At 46.0% G+C, this 25,280-nt stretch overlaps 3 protein-coding genes and 1 long non-coding RNA gene across 5 annotated transcripts in view; 3 read left to right on the plus strand and 1 right to left on the minus strand.

Annotated features, from left to right (window-relative positions):
• Positions 1 to 25,280, minus strand: part of LOC127602482 (uncharacterized) — a 250,228-nt gene that overhangs the window by 92,350 nt on the left and 132,598 nt on the right. The gene's annotated exons all lie outside the window — the stretch shown is intronic.
• Positions 1,186 to 2,383, plus strand: tmem256 (transmembrane protein 256). Its single transcript, XM_052068525.1, has 4 exons — positions 1,186 to 1,505; positions 1,587 to 1,624; positions 1,725 to 1,805; positions 2,141 to 2,383. Exons 1-4 carry the CDS (start codon positions 1,427 to 1,429, stop codon positions 2,282 to 2,284), a joined length of 342 nt encoding a protein of 113 aa, XP_051924485.1. The 5' UTR covers positions 1,186 to 1,426; the 3' UTR covers positions 2,285 to 2,383.
• tmem102 (transmembrane protein 102) lies at positions 4,990 to 9,503 on the plus strand. Of its 2 annotated transcripts, none has more exons than XM_052068033.1 (6): positions 4,990 to 5,138; positions 6,128 to 6,339; positions 6,461 to 6,805; positions 6,906 to 7,099; positions 7,170 to 7,382; positions 8,608 to 9,503. In XM_052068033.1, exons 2-6 carry the CDS (start codon positions 6,138 to 6,140, stop codon positions 9,199 to 9,201), a joined length of 1,548 nt encoding a protein of 515 aa, XP_051923993.1. In that variant the 5' UTR covers positions 4,990 to 5,138; positions 6,128 to 6,137; the 3' UTR covers positions 9,202 to 9,503. The 2 variants fall into 2 exon arrangements, with proteins under 2 accessions (XP_051923993.1, XP_051924002.1); XM_052068042.1 differs by having other exon boundaries at positions 5,016 to 5,162.
• The window catches only part of fgf11a (fibroblast growth factor 11a), a 35,560-nt gene continuing 29,668 nt past the window's right edge, over positions 19,389 to 25,280 (plus strand). The window contains 1 exon segment of the mRNA XM_052068408.1: positions 19,389 to 22,467. Within this exon segment, the coding sequence (XP_051924368.1) occupies positions 22,275 to 22,467 (193 nt within the window). The 5' untranslated portion in view covers positions 19,389 to 22,274.

The raw sequence follows: 25,280 nt of genomic DNA on the forward strand, positions 1-25,280 counted from the left end.
CCACCCCACCCCCGCCATCCCCGCTGTTTCTCGCAGCATCCCCTCCGAATTCCTTCTTGGCTGAGAGCGATGGAATGACACAAGTCGTTGATGTGAAAAGCTGTGACACGCGGGCCCGCAGTGCCTCCGTTTTGTCGGGTTAAACGTCTCTAAGTCGCCATCACGCACAATCAGATAATTGGCTACTCGAAGTGAGTCAAGACACACAAAGAATGTTCTAACTGGTGCTCACGTGCGCGCGTATTTTTAGTCTTAACTTTGCAACACACTATAGGAGCAAAAAAAAAACCCCAACAACAAAACAAAACAGGGTCACGGCTTTGATTCGATTTTTTTCAGCTTTGAGAGCTGTTTTTTTTTGTTGCAAGTTTCAGAATCACCTGTGACGCCTGTGACTCATACCAGGCTTGATTCTAACCCTGCAATCATTAAAACGTGTTAAGTAAATAGCTTTGTCTCAATGCTGTTTCAAAGTCACCTGAGGACAAGGCTTGCTTGGTGGGAAATAGTCGAGGACTCTCCATCCTGACACACCTAAGCACAACAGCGCCCCCCTCTGGCAAGCTCTGTATGAATTGGTGCCTCATTAAAGAGGTTCCAAACAACAAAAAAACTAAAGCATACATCCCCTGCAACAAACCTCACTTCACCCTTTCACTATTTCCCCCAATTTGCAACTAGCAAAGCATAGTGTTAACCCCTCTGCACGGCTCCTTTGGTGCTGTGCCAGTTTGGCGAGATTAATTATTCATACAGAGGAAAGTGCGGTCCTATAATGCAGCCATTCTATGAATAATACATTTTGAATATGAGTTCTGAAACAAAGCACTGACTGTGATTAATGTGATGATTTCACACACACAGTCACACACACACACACACACACACACCCTTAGTCCCGCCCCGCGATCTCGGTCAGGTAATGGTTACTTTTCGTTACTATTCAGTACTAAAATGAAGGGGGGAAAAAGACATGCACTTTTTGTTTCTGTGATTTTAACTAGGCCCCAGCACACTAAAGGATGCATTTGACTCGTAAAAAGGGTCACTTAAATATCGCTCGATAAAAAGCCAAGTCAGGGTTTAATCATTCATCTGAATTTGAATCGTCCGGTATGCTTGCCACTTTCTGTACGTCATTGGAATACCGGAAGCGGAAGTGAGTACTTATGTGTGGTACTGTTGCGTTCTAAGGTATTGTGAAATTACGCTTTTTATCACGTGAAAAACTACTCTTAGACGTTTTCATGTATGTGAGGTATATATATTATTTTGATAATATTTAATATAAAACGTGACGTTCAAAGTAGTAAATAATATCCTGACATGCAACGGGGTCGTACGGCTTGAAAAAAAAAATCTGGAGTACGTGAAGGCAACATGTTTGCCTGTCTTCCGGTAGTGTGGAGGTCCCAGCAAAGCGATCATGACCGCTGTAGTAGTCCGCCGTCTTGCTGCTCTTTCTGGGGCTTCGGCGGTGGCACTTGGTGCCTACGGGGCGCATGGTAGGAATTCCCCATGAGCCAGCACTGCAACTTGCTTTCTGCTGTGTTGGCATAACATAATATTTCACTTTCTCTTTGCAGGTTTTAAACACAGCGACCCTGATGATTACCAGAGAGTGGTATGGCGCGTTCTCGTATTCACAATTAAGAGTTTTGTCATTTTTATTTTTTCAGCGGGACACAATTGGTCTAACCGCTCTTTCCTGTGTGTTTATGTAGCTATTTGAAACAGCCAACAAGTACCATTTCTATCACAGCCTGGCCCTGCTGGGTGCCGCCCACTCCAGCAAACCTGCCGTGGTGAGTGAGCTTTTCAAGAAACGGATTAGACGTCTATTTGAAATATGGCTCGTGGCTCTTGTGTGCAAAGTTGGTGATGAAAATTCAGGTGTGCTTCACAATGATTCGATTTGAATAAAGTGACAGCCTTCTCAGCAGGGGGCTGCAACGCATGGCGTCATCCAGAAGTTTTGTTTTTGCACAGGGGGGAAAAAAACTCAAGTCAGGAGCTTATATGAAAGTGTTTAGGGGGCCCTGGACATGAATATTGCCAAAGAGGGAGCTCTCCTGACAAGCTGTCACCATCCCTTTTCGTCTGTGCCATGGTAACGTTTCCTCTCTGCATCTTAACTCAGGCTGGCACTCTTCTGATTGCCGGCATGGGCATGTTCTGCGGATCGCTCTACCACCAGGCCATGACGGGGGACCCCGGTCTTCGCAAGGTGGCCCCCGCGGGAGGCATGGCGATGATCGTCGGCTGGCTGGCGCTCATCCTCTGACCTTTTGTTTGCTTGTGTGTTTATGTTGTAATGATGCCTGTATAGACTTTGCTGATCTACTTTTTAGAACAAAAATATAACTTGGTGGCAATGATTGAACTGGATGTGCTCATTTCAATTTTTAAACGTTTGGAAGCGCTCCACGACATTTCAAGTGAGCCTTTTTACCCGCCTCCAAGGTGGTTGGGGCAAGATAAGGTGCAAGGGGAGCCAATTGCAACCTCATATCGCATGTGCACCTCTGGATTTTGCAGTATCTTCCAGTTGCACACTGAATACTGCAACCCTTTGTCCCTCAAATGGCAGACTACTCACAAAAAGTTTGAGATATTTGGTTTTCAGGTGAAAGTTATGGAAAATGTAAAAAGTACACGCTGCAGTGATATCACATGAAAGCAGGCAATTTTAGTCAAGTCAAGTCAACAGTATTTATAGAGCACTTTCGAACAGCCATCGCTGCATACAAAGTGCTGTACATGGAGCGATTTAACATACACAATAAACAGTAAGACGAATCGGTAATAAAGGCGGTGGAAAAGCACCAAACAGTAAAATCAAGGACAAATCATGCTGAGTCGAACGCCAAAGAATACAAGTGAGTTTTGAGGAGGGTTTTGAAGATGGGCAGCGAGGAGGCTTGCCGAATGTTCAGTGGGAGGTCATTCTGGAGAGAGGGACCAGCAACAGAAAAGGCTCGGTCCCCTCTGAGCCTCAGTTTAGCTCTTGGTACCTCTAACAAAGACTGGTCCACAGACCTGAGGCGCCGGGCAGGTGTGTAGGGGCGGATGAGCTCAGAGAGGTAAGGTGGCGCGAGATTATTCAGAGATTTGAAAACAAAGAGGAGGAACTTGGAAATAACTCTAAAATGAATGGGGAGCCAGTGAAGGGATGCCAGAGTGGGAGTTATGTGCTCCCTCTTACGAGTACCAGTCAAGAGGCGAGCAGCGGCATTCTGGACCAGCTGAAGGCGCTTCATGGAGGACTGGCTGACTCCAAAGTACAAGGCATTGCAGTAATCCAGCCGGGATGTGACAAAGGCATGAATTACTGTTTTATTATTTTAGTAGAAAGATGCACTGGTGATTTCGCTTCAAACATTTTATTGGAACAAAAGTGAACAATCTTTTGTGGTGGGAGGACCACCACAAAACATTTCAACGTCTCAATAACTCGGCATGCGCCCTTGAGCATCAATTACAGCTTGATAATGACGTCTCATGCTGTTCACACTCTTCTTGAAGGGCAGCCCTCAGATCATTGAGGTTCTGGGGTGCAGAGTTTCCAGCCTATGGTGACTCAGCTGAGCCCAGGGGCTGTAACAGTTTGTTATTTTAGTGTGGGACCACGGCACACGATAGCGTGGATTTGTTGCGTCAATTAGTCATCACCTTTTTTCCTTAAACTTCCATAGTATACTTTTTTTTTTGTTTTGTCATGGATTCGGTCAGGTGTACCGATGTGCTCTTAAGTAGCTTGTGGTAAAGCGGAGTGACTTTCTTACAGGATAAACAATTGTTTGTGGAAGCTCAAGAAGACGGCTGGCCAACAGCACTTGACCAGGGTTGGTTTCCTCCACGGCTCACACCACCACATGTTCATACCTGTCGACTCATACGGTTTAGCCATAGTTCATACGGATTTTGTGGTGAATTTTACCTATATGGCCGTATCGCACAAATCATACTGATTCTGAACATTTCCGGTTTCTTTTTTTTTTTTTTTTTTTTTTTTTCTACCCCCCCTAACAGGTAGTTCCGTTTGCTTTTTTGCCCGGAATGGTGCTAGTCTACTCGAATGCTTTCATTTCTGGTAACTTAACTTAATTATCATTGAAAATCGGCCCGGTAGTCCAGTGGTTAGCACGTCGGCTTCACAGTGCAGAGGTACCGGGTTCGATTCCAGCTCTGGCCTCCCTGTGTGGAGTTTGCATGTTCTCCCCGGGCCTGCGTGGGTTTTCTCCGGGTGCTCCGGTTTCCTCTCACATTCCAAAAACATGCGTGGCAGGCTGATTGAACACTCTAAATTGTCCCTAGGTGTGAGTTTGAGTGCAAATGGTTATTCGTCTCCGTGTGCCCTGCGATTGGCTTGCAACCGATTCAGGGTGTCCCCCGCCTACTGCCCGAAGACAGCTGGGATAGGCTCCAGCACCCCCCGCGACCCTAGTGAGGATCAAGCGGCTCGGAAGATGAATGAATGAATGAATGAATCATTGAAAATTTCGTGGTTTTTTTTCTGCCATTATTTTGACATATAAAATGCTTTTATTTTGACATATAAAATGTTTTGGTATGTTATAAGGATTTTTTGCTCTTTATAAGGATTTTTTTTGGGTTGTTTATACAGGTTGGTGCTCCGAAAGGTTGACAGGTATTCACGTTACAAAATGCACATATTGTGTTCTTATTTTTCGACTTGTAAATTTTGTTAAATACAAATGTTGCTCCTTCCATCATGAAACTTGCCTATCCTGGCATAAACTCTGTGTGTGTGCGTGTATGCGTGTGCGCGCGCGCGTGGGTGGTGTGTGTGTGTGTGTGTGTCTGTGTGTGTGTGTGCATGCATGCATTTGTACATTAGGGGTCGGAGCCAACCCATGCCTTCGTGCACATGTACGAGGTGATCCTCGCCTCGCCCCTCGTTGCTCGGTTCTCAGTAGCAGCAGAAGCTTTGCTCGGGTGCGTGCGTGCCACCATCCGGCGCCGCTTTTAATCCGCGGATCCTCCCCGGGGAGCAGGACGCCGTTTTCCGGTCAGGCGGCGCTGATCGAGGACCTGTTGGGAGATGACAGCTGACCAGGGAGGACTGAAAGGCAGGCAACGAAGCACCCCACGCCCAGGAAGTTGCCGTGTGACCGGTGTGCTTCTTTCCTAGCTTTTAGGTTGAGATTTTGTTTTGCTCTTGCGTGATTGCGAGGCTTGGAGGGTTTCCAGTGTCCACTTAATGGCCCCCCCACCCGTGTCACCCTCACCTGTCAAGTTAGCTAGCATGCTAGGTGGCTAAGTTGGCAAATAAAACAAATGAGCAGCTCAGGACCAAGCCCGAAATGCAGTCTGTGATTCCTCTGATTAAACATGTCACGCATATTCCGCCTCTATTTAGCAAGTCGCCAAATTAGTGCCAAGGGGGCTAATTAGCTCTGCGATTAGCTTAGCCATCTTGCTAATTTAGCAAGTTAAGAAGGTGCAAAGGCCGTGTTATGTTTGCAAGTCGGGTCTTGTTCACGTTGCACTTCGGCCTTTTTCAACTTCCATTCCATCGCGTTAGCTCACTCAAATGTTACGATGCTCACGGAGATTGATGTCATGTCACTCCAAACGAATGGCAGCCTACTCAATCGTAATAATAATAGTAATACTGTAGTAATAATAATAAATAATGACCGACGCTTTCATTTGCAAACGCGTGCAACCTCGCGGAAATGCACCAGAGAACCAATGATTGAACTGTGCAATATTTAGCATGTTTACTTTTTAAGAATTTTCTAAAATTATTATTTTTTAATTAGTCGGGCGATCAATAATTTGGCCTATTTTTGTGAAATGTTATGGACCAATCCAGTAACTGAGTCAATGAATTCACGTTTATGCCTTTTCTGACTGTGAATTTGAAATATATATATTTTTTTTTTTTAAATAAAGGGGTGGAAATAAAAAAATGATCTGTCATTGATTAATAAAAAAAAACAGCAAATAGTCGACTGACTGGCTTATTAAAATAATGATTCATTTGAAGTTGCACAAGGATGATCATTTCTAACTTATATATACTGTTTATATATAGATATTACTGTATATATTATTTTAATTATTTTTTTTTTAATTAAAAAAAATTTTTAACCCCCAGAGCCGTCTCCATGGAGTCCCTGATGAGTGCCGTGTCGCCTCGCTCCCTGGCGCCCGGCAAGAAACTCTGCGAGGTGGACTTCCGCTCGGGCGCGTCCCTGGAGCAGCTGTCCACTCAAGTGTCCGAGCTGGTCCTCCTGGAACAGGGCGGCTTCGGGGACCAAACCGCCTTGGAGGTCCACACGGCAAAAGATTTCATTTTCAACATGTTAGGTACGTCAAATAACATTTGATTGTCCACGTGATGTGTCAGACAGTAAATCAATCTCCAGGCTTTTAAAACGGCACCACAGAGAAGTTGGAGGAGGGGAAAAAAAAATCATTCTCTCTTCAGGTTTTGTCCAGAAGGTGGATCAGCGCCTCCCGGTGGCCAACGAGTACCTGCTGCTGTCCGGAGGTGCCCAAGAGGGCGTCTTGGACCTGAATCCGGAGGATTTGGGCAGTTACGCCAAAGGTGCTGACTTTGACCTGGACTTCACCCTGCTGGTGCCGGCCCTCAAGCTGCACGACCGCAATCAACCCGTCACCTTGGACATGAGACACTCGCCGCCGTGCCACTCGTGGCTCAGCCTGCGTCTGTGCGACTCCAACATCCTGTCCCGCTGGAGCATCTGCTGCCAGGAGGAGAGCGGACTTCCTGTTGAGGAAGACGAGGAGGAGGAGGAAGAAGGAGAAATTGGTAAAAAGAAGTCCTTTGAGATGTCTTTCCAGCTGGACCACGGCTACGGTGAGGGAATTTAACATTCCCCCCCTCCTTCCTTTTCCCTTTGCCTCCCCAGGGAAAGGCTCTATTCCGTCACTAGACTCCCCTCAGTCCCTCGATGGCTGCTACTTCTCCCCCACCCTGGTGACAGACTGGTTCTGGGGGGTGGTGAGCGAGGCGGTGGACGAGCTGCGCCGAAGCCCCCAGAGAGGCATCCCCACCCCAGAGCGACTGGAGAGGAACGGGCCACTCACGACCGTCATCCTTCAGGTACAATCAGACTTTTTTTTCGGGCGTCAATTGTGAGGGAGTGATTTTCAACTCTCGGGTCCTCCTGCAGGCGGGGTCCAGCAGGGTGCTGTACGACCTGCTGCCCGTGGTGTCGTTTCGGGGTTGGCCTGCCGTGGCTCAAGGCTGGCTGACGGCGAATCACTTCTGGGATGGGAAAATCACGGAGGAGGAGGCCATATCGGGTTTCTACCTGCTACCCTGCTGCTCGCCGCTGGGCGGGAGGCCCGACAGGGAGTGGAGACTCGCCTTCTCCCGTAGCGAGGTACTTTTCTCGATTGTTCTTGCCCAACGTGGCATCGAAGGATGGTCCGAGTACCGATACCTGGTATCTCGTGCCAAAACTAGCCTTATTTTAAGGTATCGGGTACAGTGTTCCATCAATTTTCATGGACCCCCCCAACAATAGGTGAATTTCTACACTGTATAGGTTTTTTTTTTCCAACGATTTTTCTGACTCCCCCACAAATGGTTTCTACGCATTTAAACATTGGTTTCACCTCATTAATGTAATTTTGAAAATGCAAAATAAATAAATAGCAAGACTGTAAATTCTTGTACTACTGGCGGAAGTTCTTTGTCCAGAAAAAAGAATCATGGTAGTCACGGAAACTAGATTTTGGTTTCCACAACAAGGATTTATTGAATCCAAAGGCGCCTTAACCGGCCAGGATTGCACCTTAGGGCTCAAGTGCAATGCAGGATTCTGGTTAAGGTAAGCCATTTTCAACTAAAAAGAAAAATTTGTATGTGGTTCTGGGCGGCCCGGTAGTCCAGTGGTTAGCACGTGGGCTTCACATTGCAGAGGTACCGCGTTCGATTCCAGCTCCGGCCTCCCTGTGTGGAGTTTGCATGTTCTCCCCGGGCCTGCGTGGGTTTTCTCCGGGTGTTCCGGTTTCCTCCCACATTCCAAAAACATGCTTTGCAGGCTGATTGAACACTCTAAATTGTCCCTAGCTGTGAGTGTGAGTGCGAATGGTTGTTCGTCTATGTGTGCCCTGCGATTGGCTGGCAACTGATTCAGGGTGTCCCCCGCCTACTGCCCGGAGACAGCTGGGATAGGCTCCAGCACCCCCTTGTCCTCGTGTGCTACTGGTGGCATGTGTTTCAAATGTTTCCTTGTAACCGCATGACACACTCGGCACCAGTTTTTTGGTGCAAGCAAAACCAAGTCTTACATAAAGTAAATCCTTCTCGGCAATAGTTGGCACGATACTGTGGCAGTTTGACACAGAGTGAAATCATCATATGTGCCAGGGAGAAATTGTTTTTTCAAAATTTTTCTTCTCAATGTGTTGTACAACATTTTCTAGATTAAAAGTAGTTAGCGCTATTGGTTTTCTGTATCTACAAGTACTCAGTCTCTGATCGGTTCTGCAGTGTTTCACCAAATTTCAGGGTGAAAGAATGACATTTAAGGTCTTTGTATTGTTGTGAAATGTCAAAACCGGCCGTAAGGGTAAAAAGGAGCCTTGTGTGTTGTAAACCAGGTCCAGTTGAAGAAGTGCATCCCGTTCCCCATGGCGCAGGCTTTCCAAGCCGCCAAGGCGGTGTTGTCCCGTATCCTGGCTCGTCCCCGTACGGGTCTCAGCCTCTACCACCTGCGCACGCTTCTCTTTTGGGCTTGCGATCGACTTCCCGCCGCCTACCTGTCCTGCCCCGACTCGGACAACCCCGGCCGTCTCTTCCTGGGTCTCCTGGATGACCTGGCGCATTGCATCCTGGGTAAAAACTGCCCAAACTACTTCCTGCCGCAGTGCAACATGCTGGAGCACCTGACGGACGGCCAGGCTCTTCTCGTGGCCCGCAAACTAGCGCACGTGCGCTCGGATCCCAGTGAGCACCTGCGGGCCGCTCTGGACCAAGCCCAGCAGGCGGGCCAGCTGAAGAAGGAGCTGGCGAGCAGCGCCAACGGCTCGCCGGGGCATCACCCCGTCAACGGCATCATCTCGCCTTCCGAGGATAAGCTGGCCCAGCGTCTGCAGCAGCTGGTCACCGAGAACCCCGGCAAATCCATCTCGGTCTTCCTCAATCCGGACGACGTCACCCGGCCGCACTTCCGCATCGATGACAAATTTTACTGACGCGTTTGAAGATGGAGGAAGAAGTCGAAATATGGTCAACGGGGCTGGACGTCGCCGGGCTGATGCCGAGGAGATTGCCGACTCCTAACGAGCTCCGACGGGCGTACACTGGTGAGGGCTGGCTTTCATCGACTGAAGGCGTGAACACGATGTCGATGTACGCCTCAGGCTCATCACATTTCATACACTCCAAAAAAGAGGCTGCAGCATCCCCCCCTTGCGGATTTTTCTTGATCGTTTTTCAATATCATGATCAGTGTGTGACCTTCACCATCTGAAAGCAAGAACGGCGTGAGGATGATGGGAACCGAATGTAACATTAGGGAAGAGACCTTGCGCATCTCTTCTCGCTAGCGCCCACCCATGTTTCACTTTTGGTCGCCATTTCTCAGGTACCGAGAATCCTTACATTGCGAAACGGGAGCTCTTCCCTTACTTCAGCGGACAACGGAATGTACCAAAGAGAAACGCACACAGGAAGCGGCCATTGCAATGGCTGATTTCAAAAACAGAAGAGAGACAAACATTTCTCTCAAATTAGGGTCTTGACTCATCCAGTCTTAGGTTAAGACTTTTCTCTTAAATGGCTTTATCTCATGTGTGGTGATAAAAGGCACAAGCCGGCCAAGTTTACATACAAAGTGACTGAATGTTTTCTTGGAGCTAAGCTGCTGTTTTCTCTACAAGTTGGATGTGTTTACTGCTGAATTGTTGAAGCTACACTCTTTTGTGTGAGTGCGTGTGCGTGTGCGCGTGTGTGTGTGTGTGTAGTGAAGCTGAAGTGACTACCAAAGTGTGCAGAATGTCGACTGCGGTGCGTTTAAAGTTTAAAAAAAAAAACGCAAAAAGACTAAATAGTCCAGAATATACTCGGCACAGTTTTCTTTTGTCATCTTGCTGCTTTTTAGACTCGCGCTGCTGAAATCAAAACTTTCGTTTTCAATCTCTCCGAATACTTAAGTGCTAATTGTGATTGTTCTCATTTTGACGGATGACTGATTTCGCGTATTTATTATCACTTGATTCTGAGGGCTTTCTATTGTTCCGTTTGCGCTTCTAGCGTTGAATAAATGACGACCTTTTTGAGTCACAAGGCACCAAGTGTTATGATTGATTATGATGTCACGAGAAGCTGGCAATGGTAAGAGCAAAACTGCAGCGCATATTTTCGTCAATAGAGGGCGCCCCGAGACTACACAATGTCCTCTAGCGCCGGGACAGTTGGAACGCAATTTGCATTGGTAATCCACATCGCAAAATGTAGGACTACATATCACAAAGGTTTCAAAATTATTTATTCACAGTGATGACTTAAATTGGGAAAGTGTTACATGTGCACAATTGTGAGCTCTTCCCGTCAGTGGTCACCCAACCTCATCACCAGATACCAAGTGCACATTCATTATTTAAAAAAAAAAAAAAAAACTACTCAAATGTGTCCCCAGCCATTTTAGTCGGGGATCTAATAAATCAGCATAAAGCATTTACAAGCACATTAAGCCGCTTCCGGGTCTTTAAAGGTTCCGACAAAGATAAGCTCTGTGAAATTGGTCTGGCTTCGGAACTGATTGGGGCCAGATAGATCTGCATACTAAAGCGTCCACGCTCAGTGCACACGTCAAGAGTGGGGGAGAAACGAAAGAGTTAACGAGAAGGAGATGAACTTGCTTTCCACCCAAATGGCACCAGAGTAGAATGGCATCAAAAGATTAGCCCTGGGAAAAAAAAAAATGTACCGGTAATCAAATATTTGCGCACACACCATCATTTTGTAATTTGTAAAAACCGACAGTATTGACAGAATCAAGAATTGAAACACTTTTTTTTGGCCACATATACTGTATGTGCTTCAATTCACTCGATATTGTGCTGCTCCTTCTGATGTGCCCACCTTGACCACCAGGGGGCAGTGCAGGTAATTTCTCAACAAAGGATAAAGAATATCTGCCAATGAGTTGTGTTATATTGTCTACATGTGTTGCTACTCTGTGCTCATATATCCAACCTTGAAAAGGTACCTTTCTATAGCGTTTTCTATTGTTTTGTTTTGTTTTTTTAGCTGCATTGTTTGTTAGCCGTTAGCATAAAGCTACACGGATGTGAAGGCAAAAATCGGTGTGGTTGTTTTTAAACGCACAGTGTGTCATTGTCATTTTGTTTAGTTTGACATTCAAATTAACTACAAGTATCAGAGAATAGCTTGAAGCCTTTGTTTTTTTTTTTAGAGGAATCCTTCCGGTAACGTAAGCCTGCATATGAGACGCTCGGAACACAGCCAGGCTGAAACCGGATCGTACTCGGATGCATGTCACTGAGTACATTACCACATCTCAATTTCCCACTGCATTAATGAAGAAGCGCCGGTTGTTGACGGTCTTTGTTTTTGGATGGGTTCGGTGTGGAAGAACCCCCCACCCACCCACCACCACCACCACCACCACCAAATAGCCTGGGGATGAATGTAGTGTCGTAGATGTGATGAAGAGGCGAGCAGGCAGAGTGGCGAAGAGGGACGCATTAAACCGCCGGCAAGAAAACTGATGAGACGGAAGGAACAGATGGATGGAGAAGTCGCAGGAGCGAAAAGACATATTTGGGATCCACCAGAGATTCCTGGGAGTCAACATTTGCCAATGAGAAAAAAAATTGGCCTGTGAGCTTTAATCTCTTTTTTCCCCCCCTCCTCCTTGTCCCTGTTCCCACATTAATTAAATGTGCATGTAATTACTGCCGTTGAGAATCGGAGGCCAGCAGACGAGATTGGTCACAGTCTGCCTTATCTCTGAAGTCGACGTCACTACTTTGGCTAAACTTTTACCTCCCTCGGGGTGAAAGGCACTCCTGTGTGGAAAAGGGCGTTGGATTGAAGAGCCTGCGCACGCACCTGTTTGGTCTGGCTCCAATAGCTCTGCCGTCAGGTTGAAGCGAGTGGACAAAGGAAAGGCCGAGCGCATGAATAATTCCACAGCAGAGGTGTCGCTTCTCAATAATACGCAGTCGTCAAGCTCATTTTCCTAACGAGTCTGCCCAGTCAGCAAAGGCATCTGGCCCGGATTCGGCATGAGGCTGGCACAGCCGGCCTTGAGTTGGTACTGGCATAATGCATGTGGGCCGAACATGGCCCAGGAGTGGCAAAGGAGGCACTGGCTTGACTCTGGCAAACCAGATCAGGGCCAGTTGTGGAGTGAATTATGTGGGCAAAGGAAAGACATATTGTTTTGGTTGTTTATAGCAAAGTATGGTATCATTTTAATGGTCCGGCCAACTTGACATCTACCGAGGCCGTATGTGGCCCACCATGTGAAATGAGTTTGACACCAGTGATGTATAGTAAGGCGTTTTGATCCGAAAAAACAATCATGTGTAGTAAGGCGTTTTGAGCCGAAAAAACCGACCACGTCTAGAAAAGCGTTTTTAGCCGAAAAAAATGACCATGTATAGTAAGGCGTTTTTTAGTCGAAAAAAAACGACCATGTATCCAGTAAGGCGTTTTTAGCTGAAATAAACGACAATGTATAGGAAGGCGTTTTTCGACGAAAAAAACGACCATGAAAAGAAACGTGTTTTGAGCCGAAAAAAACGAGCATGAATAGTAAGGCGTTTTTAGCCAAAAAAACCGACCACGTACAGAAAGGCGTTTTTAGCCGAAAAAAACTCAACCATGTATAGTAAGGTGTTTTTAGCTGGAAAAAAACCCCGACCATGTATAGTAAGGCGTTTTGAGCCGAAAAAAACGACCACGTTTAGTAAGGCGTTTTTAGCCGAAAAAAACAACCACATATAGTCAGGTGTTTTTAGCTGAAAAAAACGACCATGTAAAGTCAGGCGTTTTTCGCCGAATATAACGACCATGTATAATAAGGCGTTTTTAGCCGAAAAAAATGACCATGTATAGTAAGGCGTTTTTTAGCCGAAAAAAAAGACCATGTATCGTAAGGCATTTTTAGCCAAAAAAAACGACTATGTATATAGTCCGGCGTTTTTTGCCGAAAAAAATGGGCCATGTATCATAAGGCGTTTTTAGCCGAAAAAAACGACCATGTGTCGTAAGGTGTTTTTAGCCGAAAAAAAAACGACCATGTATAGTAACGCGTTTTTAGTCGAAAAAAACGACCATGTATAGGAAGCTGTTTTTAGCCGAAAAAAAGACCATGTATCGTAAGGCATTTTTAGCCGAAAAAAAACGACCATGTACAGTCAGGCGTTTTTCGACGAAAATAACGACCATGTATAATAAGGCGTTTTTAGCCGAAAACAAACAACGAAACTAAAAAGCTAAAAACATTTTACTATACACGGTCGTTTTTTGGGGGGGGGGGTAAAAACGCCTTACTGCACACGGTTGTTTTTTTTCCGCTAAAAACGCCTTATTATACATGGTCGTTATATTCGGCGAAAAACACCTGACTATATGGTTGTTTTTTTTTCGGCTAAAAACGCCTTACTAAACATCGTCGTTTTTTTTCGGCTAAAAACGCCTTACTATTCATGGTCGTTTATTTCGGTTCAAAACACCTTTCTTTTCATGGTCGTTTTTTTCGTCGAAAAACGCCTTCCTATACATTGTCGTTTATTTCGGCTAAAAACGCCTTACTGGATACATGGTCGTTTTTTTTCGACTAAAAACGCCTTACTATACATGGTCATTTTTTTCGGCAAAAAACGCTTTACGATACATGGTCTTTTTTTCGGCTAAAAACGCCTTCCTAAACATGGTCGTTTTTTTCGACCTAAAACGCATTAATATACATGGTCCTTTTTTTCAGCTAAAGATGCCTTCCTATACATGGTCGTATTTTTTGGCAAAAAACGTCTTCCTATACATGGTGGGGGTTTTTCTTCTCCTGACCTTCTCCTGCTTCTTCTTTTTGCATGTGTCATCAATCCCCAGTGATACATTCCCGGATGTTTTTTTCTTTTTTCCCACACGCGGAGCGAGCAAAACACGAGTGTTATTAAACCGAAGCGTCGCCTGCGTGAGCACGCGCCGTAACACAATTGCAAGGCAGCAGAACTTCAGTGCACACTGCTGTTCACACACACATACATGTGTGCAGCCACATGTGCTGGACGACAAAAAAAAAAACAACTTTGTCATCCTCCTCCTCACTCAAAAAAGCGCATTCGGTGTTAAATATTTATTTCACCCATGCTCATGCGCTCGAGCGTGCCGAATGATGATGTTAAGCAAACAGCGACAAACCAAAACAAAGACCAAGGCCTGCTCTCGAAAACGGAATATTTTCCTCACATTCCGCTGCGGTGTACTACGATTCCGTTATCTGCCACCTGAAGCACCTCTTTTAATTTGAGGTCAACGACTGGATCAATCACGGCCTTAATCAATGATTACACCGGGGAAGAATTTGTTTCGTGAACATTCTCTTCTTGGCCTCACCTGACACAATCGATGTAATGACATCACGCCTCGGCGCCGTCACGGCTAACATGCTAGCGGTCCGCCAATGCGGGGCCACCGTGGGCAAGAGAAAGGCCACTTGTCCTCACCGCATGATTTGGAATGTAAAATGACAGCACACTGGTGCTGGTTGTCATCAACGGCGGCATAAATCCGCACGTGTGGGAAGCGGCGGTGTGACAGCGCGCCGGGCATTCAATGAGCGCCTGCGCTTATGCATCAACTTGTCCCTGACTTGTTTCAACGCGGCCTGCTGTCCTCATCAGTTTTCGGCTAATCCCTGCGGCGGCGTCCTGAACATCCACACGGGCGCGAACGTGCATGTAGCCGCGTTGGCTCTTTTTCAAATTAAAATGAAGACCAAAAAAAAAAAAAACAGGGAGAATTTAGGTAGGTTGCAATGAATTGAATGTGTTTGTCAAATCATCCGCAGCAACCATTTCGCTCTGATGGCATGAATCGTATGGTCTCGGGATGCTTTTGGTATCAAATATACTCGTAAAACTGTCAGTGTGTGAAATAGCTAACCCAGGGTTGGGTCTAATGCTGGGTTATTTATAACCCATCCGTTGGGTTGAGGAGTTGGCCCGGGGTGTTGGGTTGAGGAGTTGGCCCGGGGTGTTGGGTCGAGGAGTTGGCCCGGGGTGTTGGGTCAAGATTTTGCTTCATATTCAGTGCGGAACAAAATAGTGTCCAAATTTTAGCCTGCCTGCCTGCTGGGTCAATATAACTAACCCACCATTGGGTAAAATTTCTGCTCAAATTCTGCTCAAATTCCACAGTTATATTTTGGAAGTTACGCAATTATGGTTTTAAAATGCGACAGACCAATATTTAAGTCGGTTTGACTGAAATTTTCTCGGTTGTTTTGCACAAAACAACCCAGAAAGTTGCGTCAAATTGACCCAAGTAACAATTTGGTCCCAAATTGGGTTCTTTTTTTTAACCCAACTGTTTTTTGTTTCAAACTGTACCCAACAAGTGGGTTAGGAAAACAATCCAGCATTTTATTAAAAATGTTAAAATAAAATTTAAACATGTTAAAATTAAATTTACAATTTTTTCATCCATCCATCCATCCATCCATTTTATGATCCGCTTTATCCTCACAAGGGTTGCGGCGGGTGCTGGGGCCTATCCCAGCGGTACTCGGGCAGTAGGCGGGGGACAACCTGAACTGGTTGCCAGCCAATCGCAGGGCACACAGAGACGAACAACCATTCGCACTCACACTCACACCTAGGGACAATTTAGAGCGTCCAATCAGCCTGCCATGCATGTTTTTGGAATGTGGGAGGAAACCGGAGCACCCGGAGAAAACCCACGCAGGCACAGGGAAAACGTGCAAAATCCACACAGGAAGGGCGGAGCCGGGATGGAAACCATGACCTCTGCATCATGAGGTCGACGCGCTAACCACTCGACCACCTGGCCGCCATCATTGAAAGGTGTGGGGGGGGGGGGGGGCATTCACATTTTTCAGGGTGGTGAACAATGCTCTCTCAGCTGTGTTTATAGTTTCCCTTCACAGGCACATTTGTAGGATATCAAGGAAAGCGGCTCTGAGTCCATTACCCCACTTGAAAGATAAGCATGGGATGTGCTCGCCGGTTTGTGCACATCCGAGTCCTCTCGGTGCAGGGGAAGGTCACGAGAGCCTTCCTCCAGGTGGGCCGAGAGTTGCTGATGTACTCGCCTCTGCAGAGGTCACGTGTGCCGTCCCCAAAGCCCACAGGCCTGAGAAAGGGACATCAATCACGGCAGACCTTGGACGCACGCGCCCGCCAGAAGGCCGCCGGACTACCGCGGCGACGCTTCTAAACCGAATAAACTATTGCGTCGTTCGCAGGGATGTCGGCAACGCGTTACTCCAAAATGCGCGCATCGTGTGAGCGTGTGTTCGCAGTATGACAATCCAGCATGCGTGACGAAGTGACGTGCGAAAGCAGTGTGGGGGTGAGAACATAGATCAAGTTCAATTTCCTGAAAAGTTCATGCAAAGTTCATGCGTAGTTCATGTCCCGGTGCGGTGTTTTTCTTCCAATTAAATGTTCTTTTGCAATTCAAGTGCCATTTTTTAGTGTTTTTTGATGTTGTTCAATCGAACCTCAGGGGTGCGACCGAGCCTCTGGCAAGAAGGTTAAGACATCCCCGACTCAACCTGTCATTTAGTTGTGACACACCCGCATGGATGTCACTGGCTGCAGATGATCACATGACATTGCTTGCCCAATCAGTGCTGCGGGAAATTTAGTTCGCTGAGTGGTCAACGTGACAAAATGGATTCAAATACATCACGGAATCTGCACGCTTGTTTATTTATCTTTTTTGGTAAAGTTAATGAAAATTCAGTTCTATTCAGGAGGTGGCGCTGATCCAAATGAGCCGCCTTTGCGCCGCCCGACAGTTGATGAAAACGACATCATTTCAAAGATAATGGAACGGCGAAAGCCGCCAAGCTGTGCGATCGCACCTCTTTGCATTTCACAGCTCGCCGTATTAGCCGCGCGGCGCGCATGTGGCATCCCGCTGCCGCGCCACGTGTTCATACATTTATGCAGGGTTTAATTAAATCTACACGCCCGCGGCAAACAATCGCACATGAGCGCGGCAAGAAGGATGGCGATTTTATTCTGCATTAGCCAAAAACTTTGGCCGATATCAATTTTTTTAAAAAAGTGCAAAGAAGAAGCGGGGAAAACAAAAACATTGACCCCGATGACCTCACAGTACTGCCAACATGGCGGCCAGCTCTGGCGCACGTGGCGACGGCCATGACGTGAGCATCGGACAGCAGGCAAAGCGCAAAAGCAGAAGTACGAACAGGCTACGCAATAAACGCTAATGATTAAAAATGTGTTTTTGACTCAATCGCGGGGCCTCATAAAACAGATGCTCCTCGCCTTTGCGTGCCGGTTGCCGCAGCTGCCGCGCCGCACTCGACGAATGCAAAGTGGAGAGTCTCGCCGAGATTTATGGCGGCGTAATGGCGCGCACATCAAAGCGAGCGTCATTATGGGCAAAGTGGAAAATAATTGGGGGTGATTTGAAGCTCCCCTCGTTAGCCTTTATTTCCTCCACGATAGCCACAAAATTAGGTACACCTCGGCGCTATGATGACAAAAAGCGCTTCAAAAAAAAAAAAAGCGTCCGCTGAATGCGCTGAAACCACGCCCCGCTCAGCTGTCAATCAAATACCTCTTCTCCAAACAGGAAAAATGGACGCTATTTCGTTTCACGTCTTCGCTACACTTAAAATATAATGTATTGATGTTAAGTCTACAAAGGATATTCTTTCAAATAAAACTATTACGTTCAATCAAAAAGTTTTGATTTTCCATTTGATTTTTAACTCATTCAGTACCAGCCAATTCTAGACCAAGTCTGAAAAGACGTTTAAAAACATATTTGGGAGTGAATGCGTTAACTCACAAATTAACTCACGAGTTAACTCATGAGTTAACTCATTCACTCCCAAAGACGTTTTGGGGTCTTTTCAGACTTGAACATTCCAGCTGCACGTCCAATTAAATATTGGCAAAAGCAGTTTGATATTAACTCATTCAGTACTAGCCAATTCTGGACCAAGTCTGAAAAGACGTTTAAAAACGTCTTTGGGATGAGTTAAGAGGGTTTGTCGGCGTCGGCTGAAAGTAACTAATAAAGCAAATTTTCTACGTTACTCATGAAGGTAATCAGCAAGGTAACAAAGTGACAAGAAGGAAAGTGCGGCAAGACTGCAGGGAACCACATTTCCGAGCTGCGGAAATACAAGTCTATCCGCACGCACCATTGAAAGCTTCCGGCAGCGAGAAATTATCCCACCGGGTTGTCCCACCGCAACAGCGAGGCGCTCTAAAGCCGCAAAACCTCCTGTCCAAATGTCGGGATGCAATCTACAGAGGCTTTAAACGGGCCACGGTCTTATTCCTTATCAGCCGAGTATTCCAATGAGCCACGTTCAAAGGGGCCTTCCAGGGAAGCGAGCCACAGTGGACTGGTATTAAATAAGCGATAATGACTGCTGGGTGTTCATCACGGGATGCGGTGCACACGGACGACCGCGTGGACAACAAGCAACAACTAGATTAGTTATTGACTCGGAAGTCGATCAGGACATTCCGCTGACAAACTGGACCGTAGTGCAGAGCTGCCGGTCAGCCTCGGGTGCCCACTTTCCACATGGGGCCTTATGGGGTAGATCAGCTGTCAATCATGTCATACGGAAGAGACCGCCCTCCACGCTAACCGATGTTAGAAGAAGATATGGTTTCCCAAGGTATCACGACACGTTGACACTGTGCAATATCTCTGCAATATCTGAGATACTGTCAAATTCCCGAATCTTTACACATTCTGTTGTATGTGTATTTTTTTTTTCTTTTTGCACTAGCTAGACAAGGGATGGGCAATTTGAATGCTGTCGGTAGGCCGCAATTTTTCATCAGGGCTACTAGGGGGCCATAAACTTCCTAACCAGATGCATGACAAAAATCCGACTGCAATTCTGGTCAAAATACGTGTAAAATATGTGATCTTAATATTTAATACTTAATATTTCATTTTGGATAGGACGTTTTTCAATACACATATCAAAGATCGTAACCCAAAAACAAAAGATTTGAAGCAAACAACAAAATTACTTGCACCAAAAAAAAAAAGAATTCAAGAACGGCACGAAACTATTGAACAAGAACCCACATTAAGTGCAAAAAACCACTTAATTCAACATTTTTATTTTTAAAAAAAGTAACAAAAAAAATCAAGGGGCCACTCAACGATCTGATGATTGTTAAGTAATTAAGGTCGGGCTATCCAAAACAAAAAATGACAACAACAAAGTCAACCGTGACTACGTTTACATGCAGTCAATAACCCTTTTAAAACTCAAATATTGGCAGTATTTGTGTTTTTAAAGGTCATGTTAACCCGCGCAAAAATGTAATCTGACTCGAGATGGGCACGGAAAATCCTCCTGGATCCACCGCACCCTGCCCACCACCTCTTCCAGCTACTCCCCTCAGGCAGACGCTACAGATCCATGCGCACCAAATCCAGTAGACACTTAAACAGCTTCTTCCCTCTAGCCATTAACTCCTTAAACAGTCACTGACGTAGTCACTCTTCTTGTACTACAAAACGGTACTACAAAACTAGTGGTTACTCTAAAATAGTTCAATGATTTTGTTGTTTACGATGATACTAATGCAGCGTGTTATACCGGAGACAAATTCCTTGTGTGTTCTACATACTTGGCCAATAAAGATGATTCTGATTCTGATATTTAAAAAACCCGAATAAGACCCCTGGGTTACCCCTTTTCTAACTTAACTATTTGTTCATCTAAACGCGATCGAGCTACTTTTGGAGTAGGAGCTTTTGGAGCGCGGAGGAAACGACCAGTGACATGAATACAACGCGTTTTATTGAGTAAAAATTAAGAAGCGGAAACAACGTCGAGCTGACGGCGTCCCCGTTTATATCGGGATATTCAAATCCGGGTTAACTGTCTCTGCTCACGCATGTAAACGGGTGTTACTCTAAACATTTCACAAACTGGAATTGTGACCTCAAACCGAATATTGACTGCTTGTGAATGTAATAACTGTTGGGGAAAAAAAGACGAAAAAAAAAGCCCCAAGGAGAAGATTCCTCTTCCGAATAATAAGAAGTACTTTACCCGCTCCAATCTCCAGGGCGCACTTCTTGCTACATGCCGCTTTTCTCCTCGGCGGCTCCCGGAAAGCTAATCTCAATTTGTTTCACTGCGATATCGCGCCACCGCTCCAATGTGGGAGCGGCCCCCATTCTTTCCGGGGTTTGTCCTTGCCGCCTGCCAGCCTCGTCGCTCTTGCTCCCTCGCTCTCGTTTTGGCCGACTTAGTGTGTCGCTCCGTAGGCGGCGCGCGGGTACTAAGCCGCCCCGCTCTCCAACCCCACCCCTCAGTGATCCCGGCAAGCAGAAATCGACTGCAAAAAGTCTCATTTTCTTTGGTGAGGGGGTAGGGGAGGGGATAAAATTTGAGGCAATGAATCCTTCAAAAGGGGCGGCCGGGTAGTCCAGTGGGTTAGCACGTCGGCTTCACAGTGCAGAGGTACCGGGTTCGATTCCAGCTCCGGCCTCCCTGTGTGGAGTTTGCATGTTCTCCCCGGGCCTGCGTGGGTTTTCTCCGGGTACTCCGGTTTCCTCCCATATTCCAAAAACACGCACGGCAGGCTGATAGAACACTCTAAATTGTCCCGAGGTGTGGGTGTGAGCGCGGATGGTTGTTCGTCTCTGTGCGCCCTGCGATTGGCTGGCAAAAGGTTCAGGGTGTCCCCCGCCTACTGCTCGAAAACACCCAAGATATGCTCCGGCATGTTCCGTGACTTATGACGATAAAGCGGTTCAGAAAATGGATGGGTGGATTGAGTAAGCTAGCTTTACAGTCAGTATTTTGTTATGAATCCTCTTTTGTATGAAAATGCTTTTAAATATCGTACTTTTGATGATACGAAGCACACCGACTTAATGAGCGTATGAAACCATGTCAATAAAACGACCTTGCCTTGCCTTGCCGTTACCTGTTGCTTTGGCATGCCCACGAGCATCTGCGAATGCCTTAGCGGGAAAAGAAAACCCAAAACGATTGTGTTGGGAAATGCAGGCTCACGGTGGGATTGACAGGGACACCCTTTTCGGGCTTTTTAGAGTGACAGAGAGAGCGAGAGAGAAAGAGAGAGGTGGGAAGTTCCGTCTCTCGGTCTGAAAGGCACCGTTTCTTCTGCTCATTAACCACATCCACCCCGAAGCAGATCAGACTTCTCCAGTCCACTGTCTATCGTGCATACCTGCCAGCTAGCGCCTCCCTCTGCTACCGCACCTCCCTCTCCCCCCATCCCCCTTTCTCTCTCCCTCTCGCTCTCTCTCCCCGCGTCTCATTCCACTCATTCATCCCTCGTTCTGCCAGCTGCAAGGCAGCGAGCGCAGCTGAAGGACACGGAAAGCTCGATCCGACAATGGGGGCGTAGATAACCCTCAGCGCTCTTCTTCTCAAGCCCTTCCTTTGGCTTCCACTCTTTGAATGTCACCTCTGGAAGAACGCTCGAATGGAGCGCTCGCTCCACGTCCGCTCACTTGCCCGCTCAGGAACGCAGGACGGCATGTAGGACTCGGAAAGAGGGAGTAAGTCAGGTAGCTTCCTCGTTTCGAACTGATACCTCAGGTCTGATCAGCTTGTGCACTTCTCGGACCGACGCCGTCAACGTGTCCGAACGGTGACAGGAGGACCGTTGACAGTCAGTCTTGAAAGATTACGCGATTGGTTCAAATGTTGGAGTCAAAGTTCGGCGCCGCTGAAGGAGACAGGGGCTGGATTGAAGTGGAACTGATGTATTTTGTTGGTTAAGAACATGAACCATCCAAACAAAAGAACTCAAGCAAATCCATTCGGGACTCACCAGATTGGAATCTTCAACAAGCTCCCGATTCAGCTGAGCGGTTTTTGAGAGCACACCCCTTCTTCTTTGCCTTCCGTCCATTTTCCTTCAGCTCATCGGCCCAAGACAACCGCAGCGCTGTTCCGTCACCCTGGGTGAACGGGCAGGGGGGTGGCCCGCGGTACCCCCCAAGATCTGGGCGCCAGTGTGCCGCCGGCAGGGCCCGAGCTGGCAAGATGGCCGCCCTTGCCAGCTCCCTCATTCGGCAGCGTCGGGAGGTCAAGGACCCCCAGACCAACTGCCAGATCGCCAGCAAGCGAAAGCCGTGCCCCAAAAGCAACAAGTCGCTCTGCCAGAAGCAAATCCTCATTTTGATATCCAAGGTCCGATTATGCGGCAGTCGCGGGAGAAAAATGGAAAAAAGACCAGGTGAGCTCCACTTTTTAAGCGCTTCTGCTCCTTCTGCTCTACGTCTGCCGGGTTGTGACAGCTGATGGTCTCGGGCCAGATGTCAAATTAATCCTGAGTGCAAAGGACATCCATGCTGTAATTTCCAGTCCAGATCTTAATCCCAATCTGGGAATCCGTCCAGCCTCTCTTTCTATTGGCTGCTGACAAGCCAGAATGGGATCATTTCCTTTCTCGGCTGCAAATCCGCTGTCCCAATGTCTGCTTTGCATGCCGGTTGGTTCCGCTCAATAATAAAGCAATATCATGACAATTCCGTTGTAGAGGTGAGTAACAGGTGACCTCTGGGGCGTATTTTGTGATCCCTGGAGGCCCGAAGTCTCGCGTGAGCTACTTTTGCAGGCATCGAAGGCTAGCAGCACATCATTTCCGGTTGTCTTGCGCGTTAGCATGCTAATTGCGCAATTAGCCACTCTAGCTCAAGAAGCTCAACGTCACATTTTGCTCATTTTCAACATCCCGCTCAGAGACATTTGAATCGGAACTTGGACCGGACCAGTGTACCAAAAGAGCATTGACGGATTATGTCCAGTTGAGACACGTGACGCCAATGCTAATCAGTTGCCACCAAACAGTTCTGGCTGCACACTGGACACTTCGTAAGGCAAAGTGAGAGCACCTTGTCTGGGAAACGGTGAAACAGAGGTAAAGGTCCGATCTGAGGTTCCTCAAAGGAAGGGTCTCGGCTGATTGAATTTTATTTAGGGCTGGCGAATGAAGAGGAAGAAAGGAATCGTGATGTCTGAAAGACATTTAACCCTTTCGAGGACAGCAGGTACTGCAGTGGACAGTTTATCATGTCATGGACTATTGAGAGTCAGGTCGCTTTCCCAGTGGACACACAAATATGTGTTTCAAGGTCACGAAGGAGATTATTGTATGTCAATATCGAGATGAGTTTTCTTGATCTTTCTCGAGGAAAATGCCGCTGGAGTTTTTCCGGCGTGCCGGCGCGAGGTGCTGTTGACTGCGGTTGTTATGCGGCCGCGTTTATGCGCAAGGTTCACGGGCGATGATGACGTGGGCAACCTCTAACAGCAGGCAGCATCTGCAACCGGCTTGCGTGATTACACTCGTAAAATATGTGGGACAGGTCGCGGCAGCGCAGAGGGAAAGCGGTGACATCGAGCCATTGTTGTGGGGAGCGTCGCCGTCGGCGCTTTTCACACACTGATGGGTTTATTATGGTAATGTGGGGACCTGAGTGAGGAGGCTGAGGTTAGAGAGCCATTATCGCGTTGACCGTTTCACCGATGGGGTCTGTGTTAAGTACCACGTGTGGCAATGTGCATCTTCATCATTCCCTCAACGAGGCCGCGCACGCATGCGGCCGAGACACTGCGGTGACCTCCGGCGGTCGTTTGCGAGCGCTCCTTCCCGCTCGACGCCCAAGCCCGAGGCTGCGCCTGACCCTTTTTCAGCTGGATGACATCAGAATCAATGTGGATGTCATCGGCTGTTTCTAATATTTAGTTTGGGTTGTGTGGAGGTGTCATAGCGCAGCCAAGGCTGTCCGCTTTCGTTGCCTCGGAAAATTTTGGCCAGCCGTTTCGCTGAAGGCCGTTTCAGGTCGTTGGTGCATGTGCACGTGCGGGCACGGCACCCGAAAACTCGAAAGGGCAAATTTTCTTGCTGAAGGGCCAAATTGGATATTTGGGCCACTTCAGAGCAATAAATAAATAAATAAATAAATAAATAAATAAATAAATAAATAAATAGGTAAATAAATAAATAAATAAATAAAAATGGTGTTAAATATATAAACATATGTTAATTTTAACTTTATTCATAAATTATAAATATGCTGAGGCTAAAAATAATACAATAGGAGTTTAACTCATATTTGTCTTTTGTCATATTTTGACTTTTAACCCATCTTGGGTTATTTTAACCTCCTTTTGAACGGTGTATATATTTTTAAGTAACAGTAATACTACTACTACTTCTAATCATAATCAGAGCAATAATTCAAATTATTTTTAAATCTATTCCTCTACATATAATCTAACTATATTCAGAATACAATAAAACAAATACAAATATTTTTCCCATCCTCATTATAATTTTTTGAATATATCAAACAAAATCAAGTAAAATTTAAATTAAATTAAATTAAAAAATCTAAAACTAAACTAAATTATGTCTACGTTTTATATTATTCAACATGTTTAATTAATCAGCTTAATTGAATAAAATGTAAACAGCCACTCATTGTAATTATATTTTCAACAATTTCATTCCAATGATTTAATGAAGTAACAGACAAGAATTTACCAGTATGTTTTCTATTATTATTATTATTATTATTATATTAAATTTTCAATGACTATTGATTAAAATAAACCAGTGAGATAAAACTGAACAATTTTAAAAAATATGTTATTATTTGTTATATATGTCATATTTTAATTATTATTAATTATTTTAAATAATAAAACAAAACATTTAACTCACACTTTTTCTGTCATTATTTACAATGAAAATAAAAAAATATGTTATTATTTGTTATATATGTTATATTTTAATTATTATTAATTATTTTAAATAATAAAACAAAACATTTAACTCACACTTTTTCTGTCATTATTTACAATGAATCAATGATGCAATGAGATGAATGCGCACACAGTCAAATGAAAATGAAGAAACGCATTCGAATCAACCACTTCAAAGACCAACTGGCAAATGGGAGCGCCACAGGCCTCGTAATAACGCATGTGCTCGGCGCTCGGCGGGGTCGACTTTGCTCACTTCCACCTTAACTTTCAGTGTCT

The sequence above is a fragment of the Hippocampus zosterae genome, chromosome 1 (genome assembly GCF_025434085.1).
Source record: "Hippocampus zosterae strain Florida chromosome 1, ASM2543408v3, whole genome shotgun sequence".
In the NCBI taxonomy this organism is placed as follows: domain Eukaryota; kingdom Metazoa; phylum Chordata; class Actinopteri; order Syngnathiformes; family Syngnathidae; genus Hippocampus; species Hippocampus zosterae.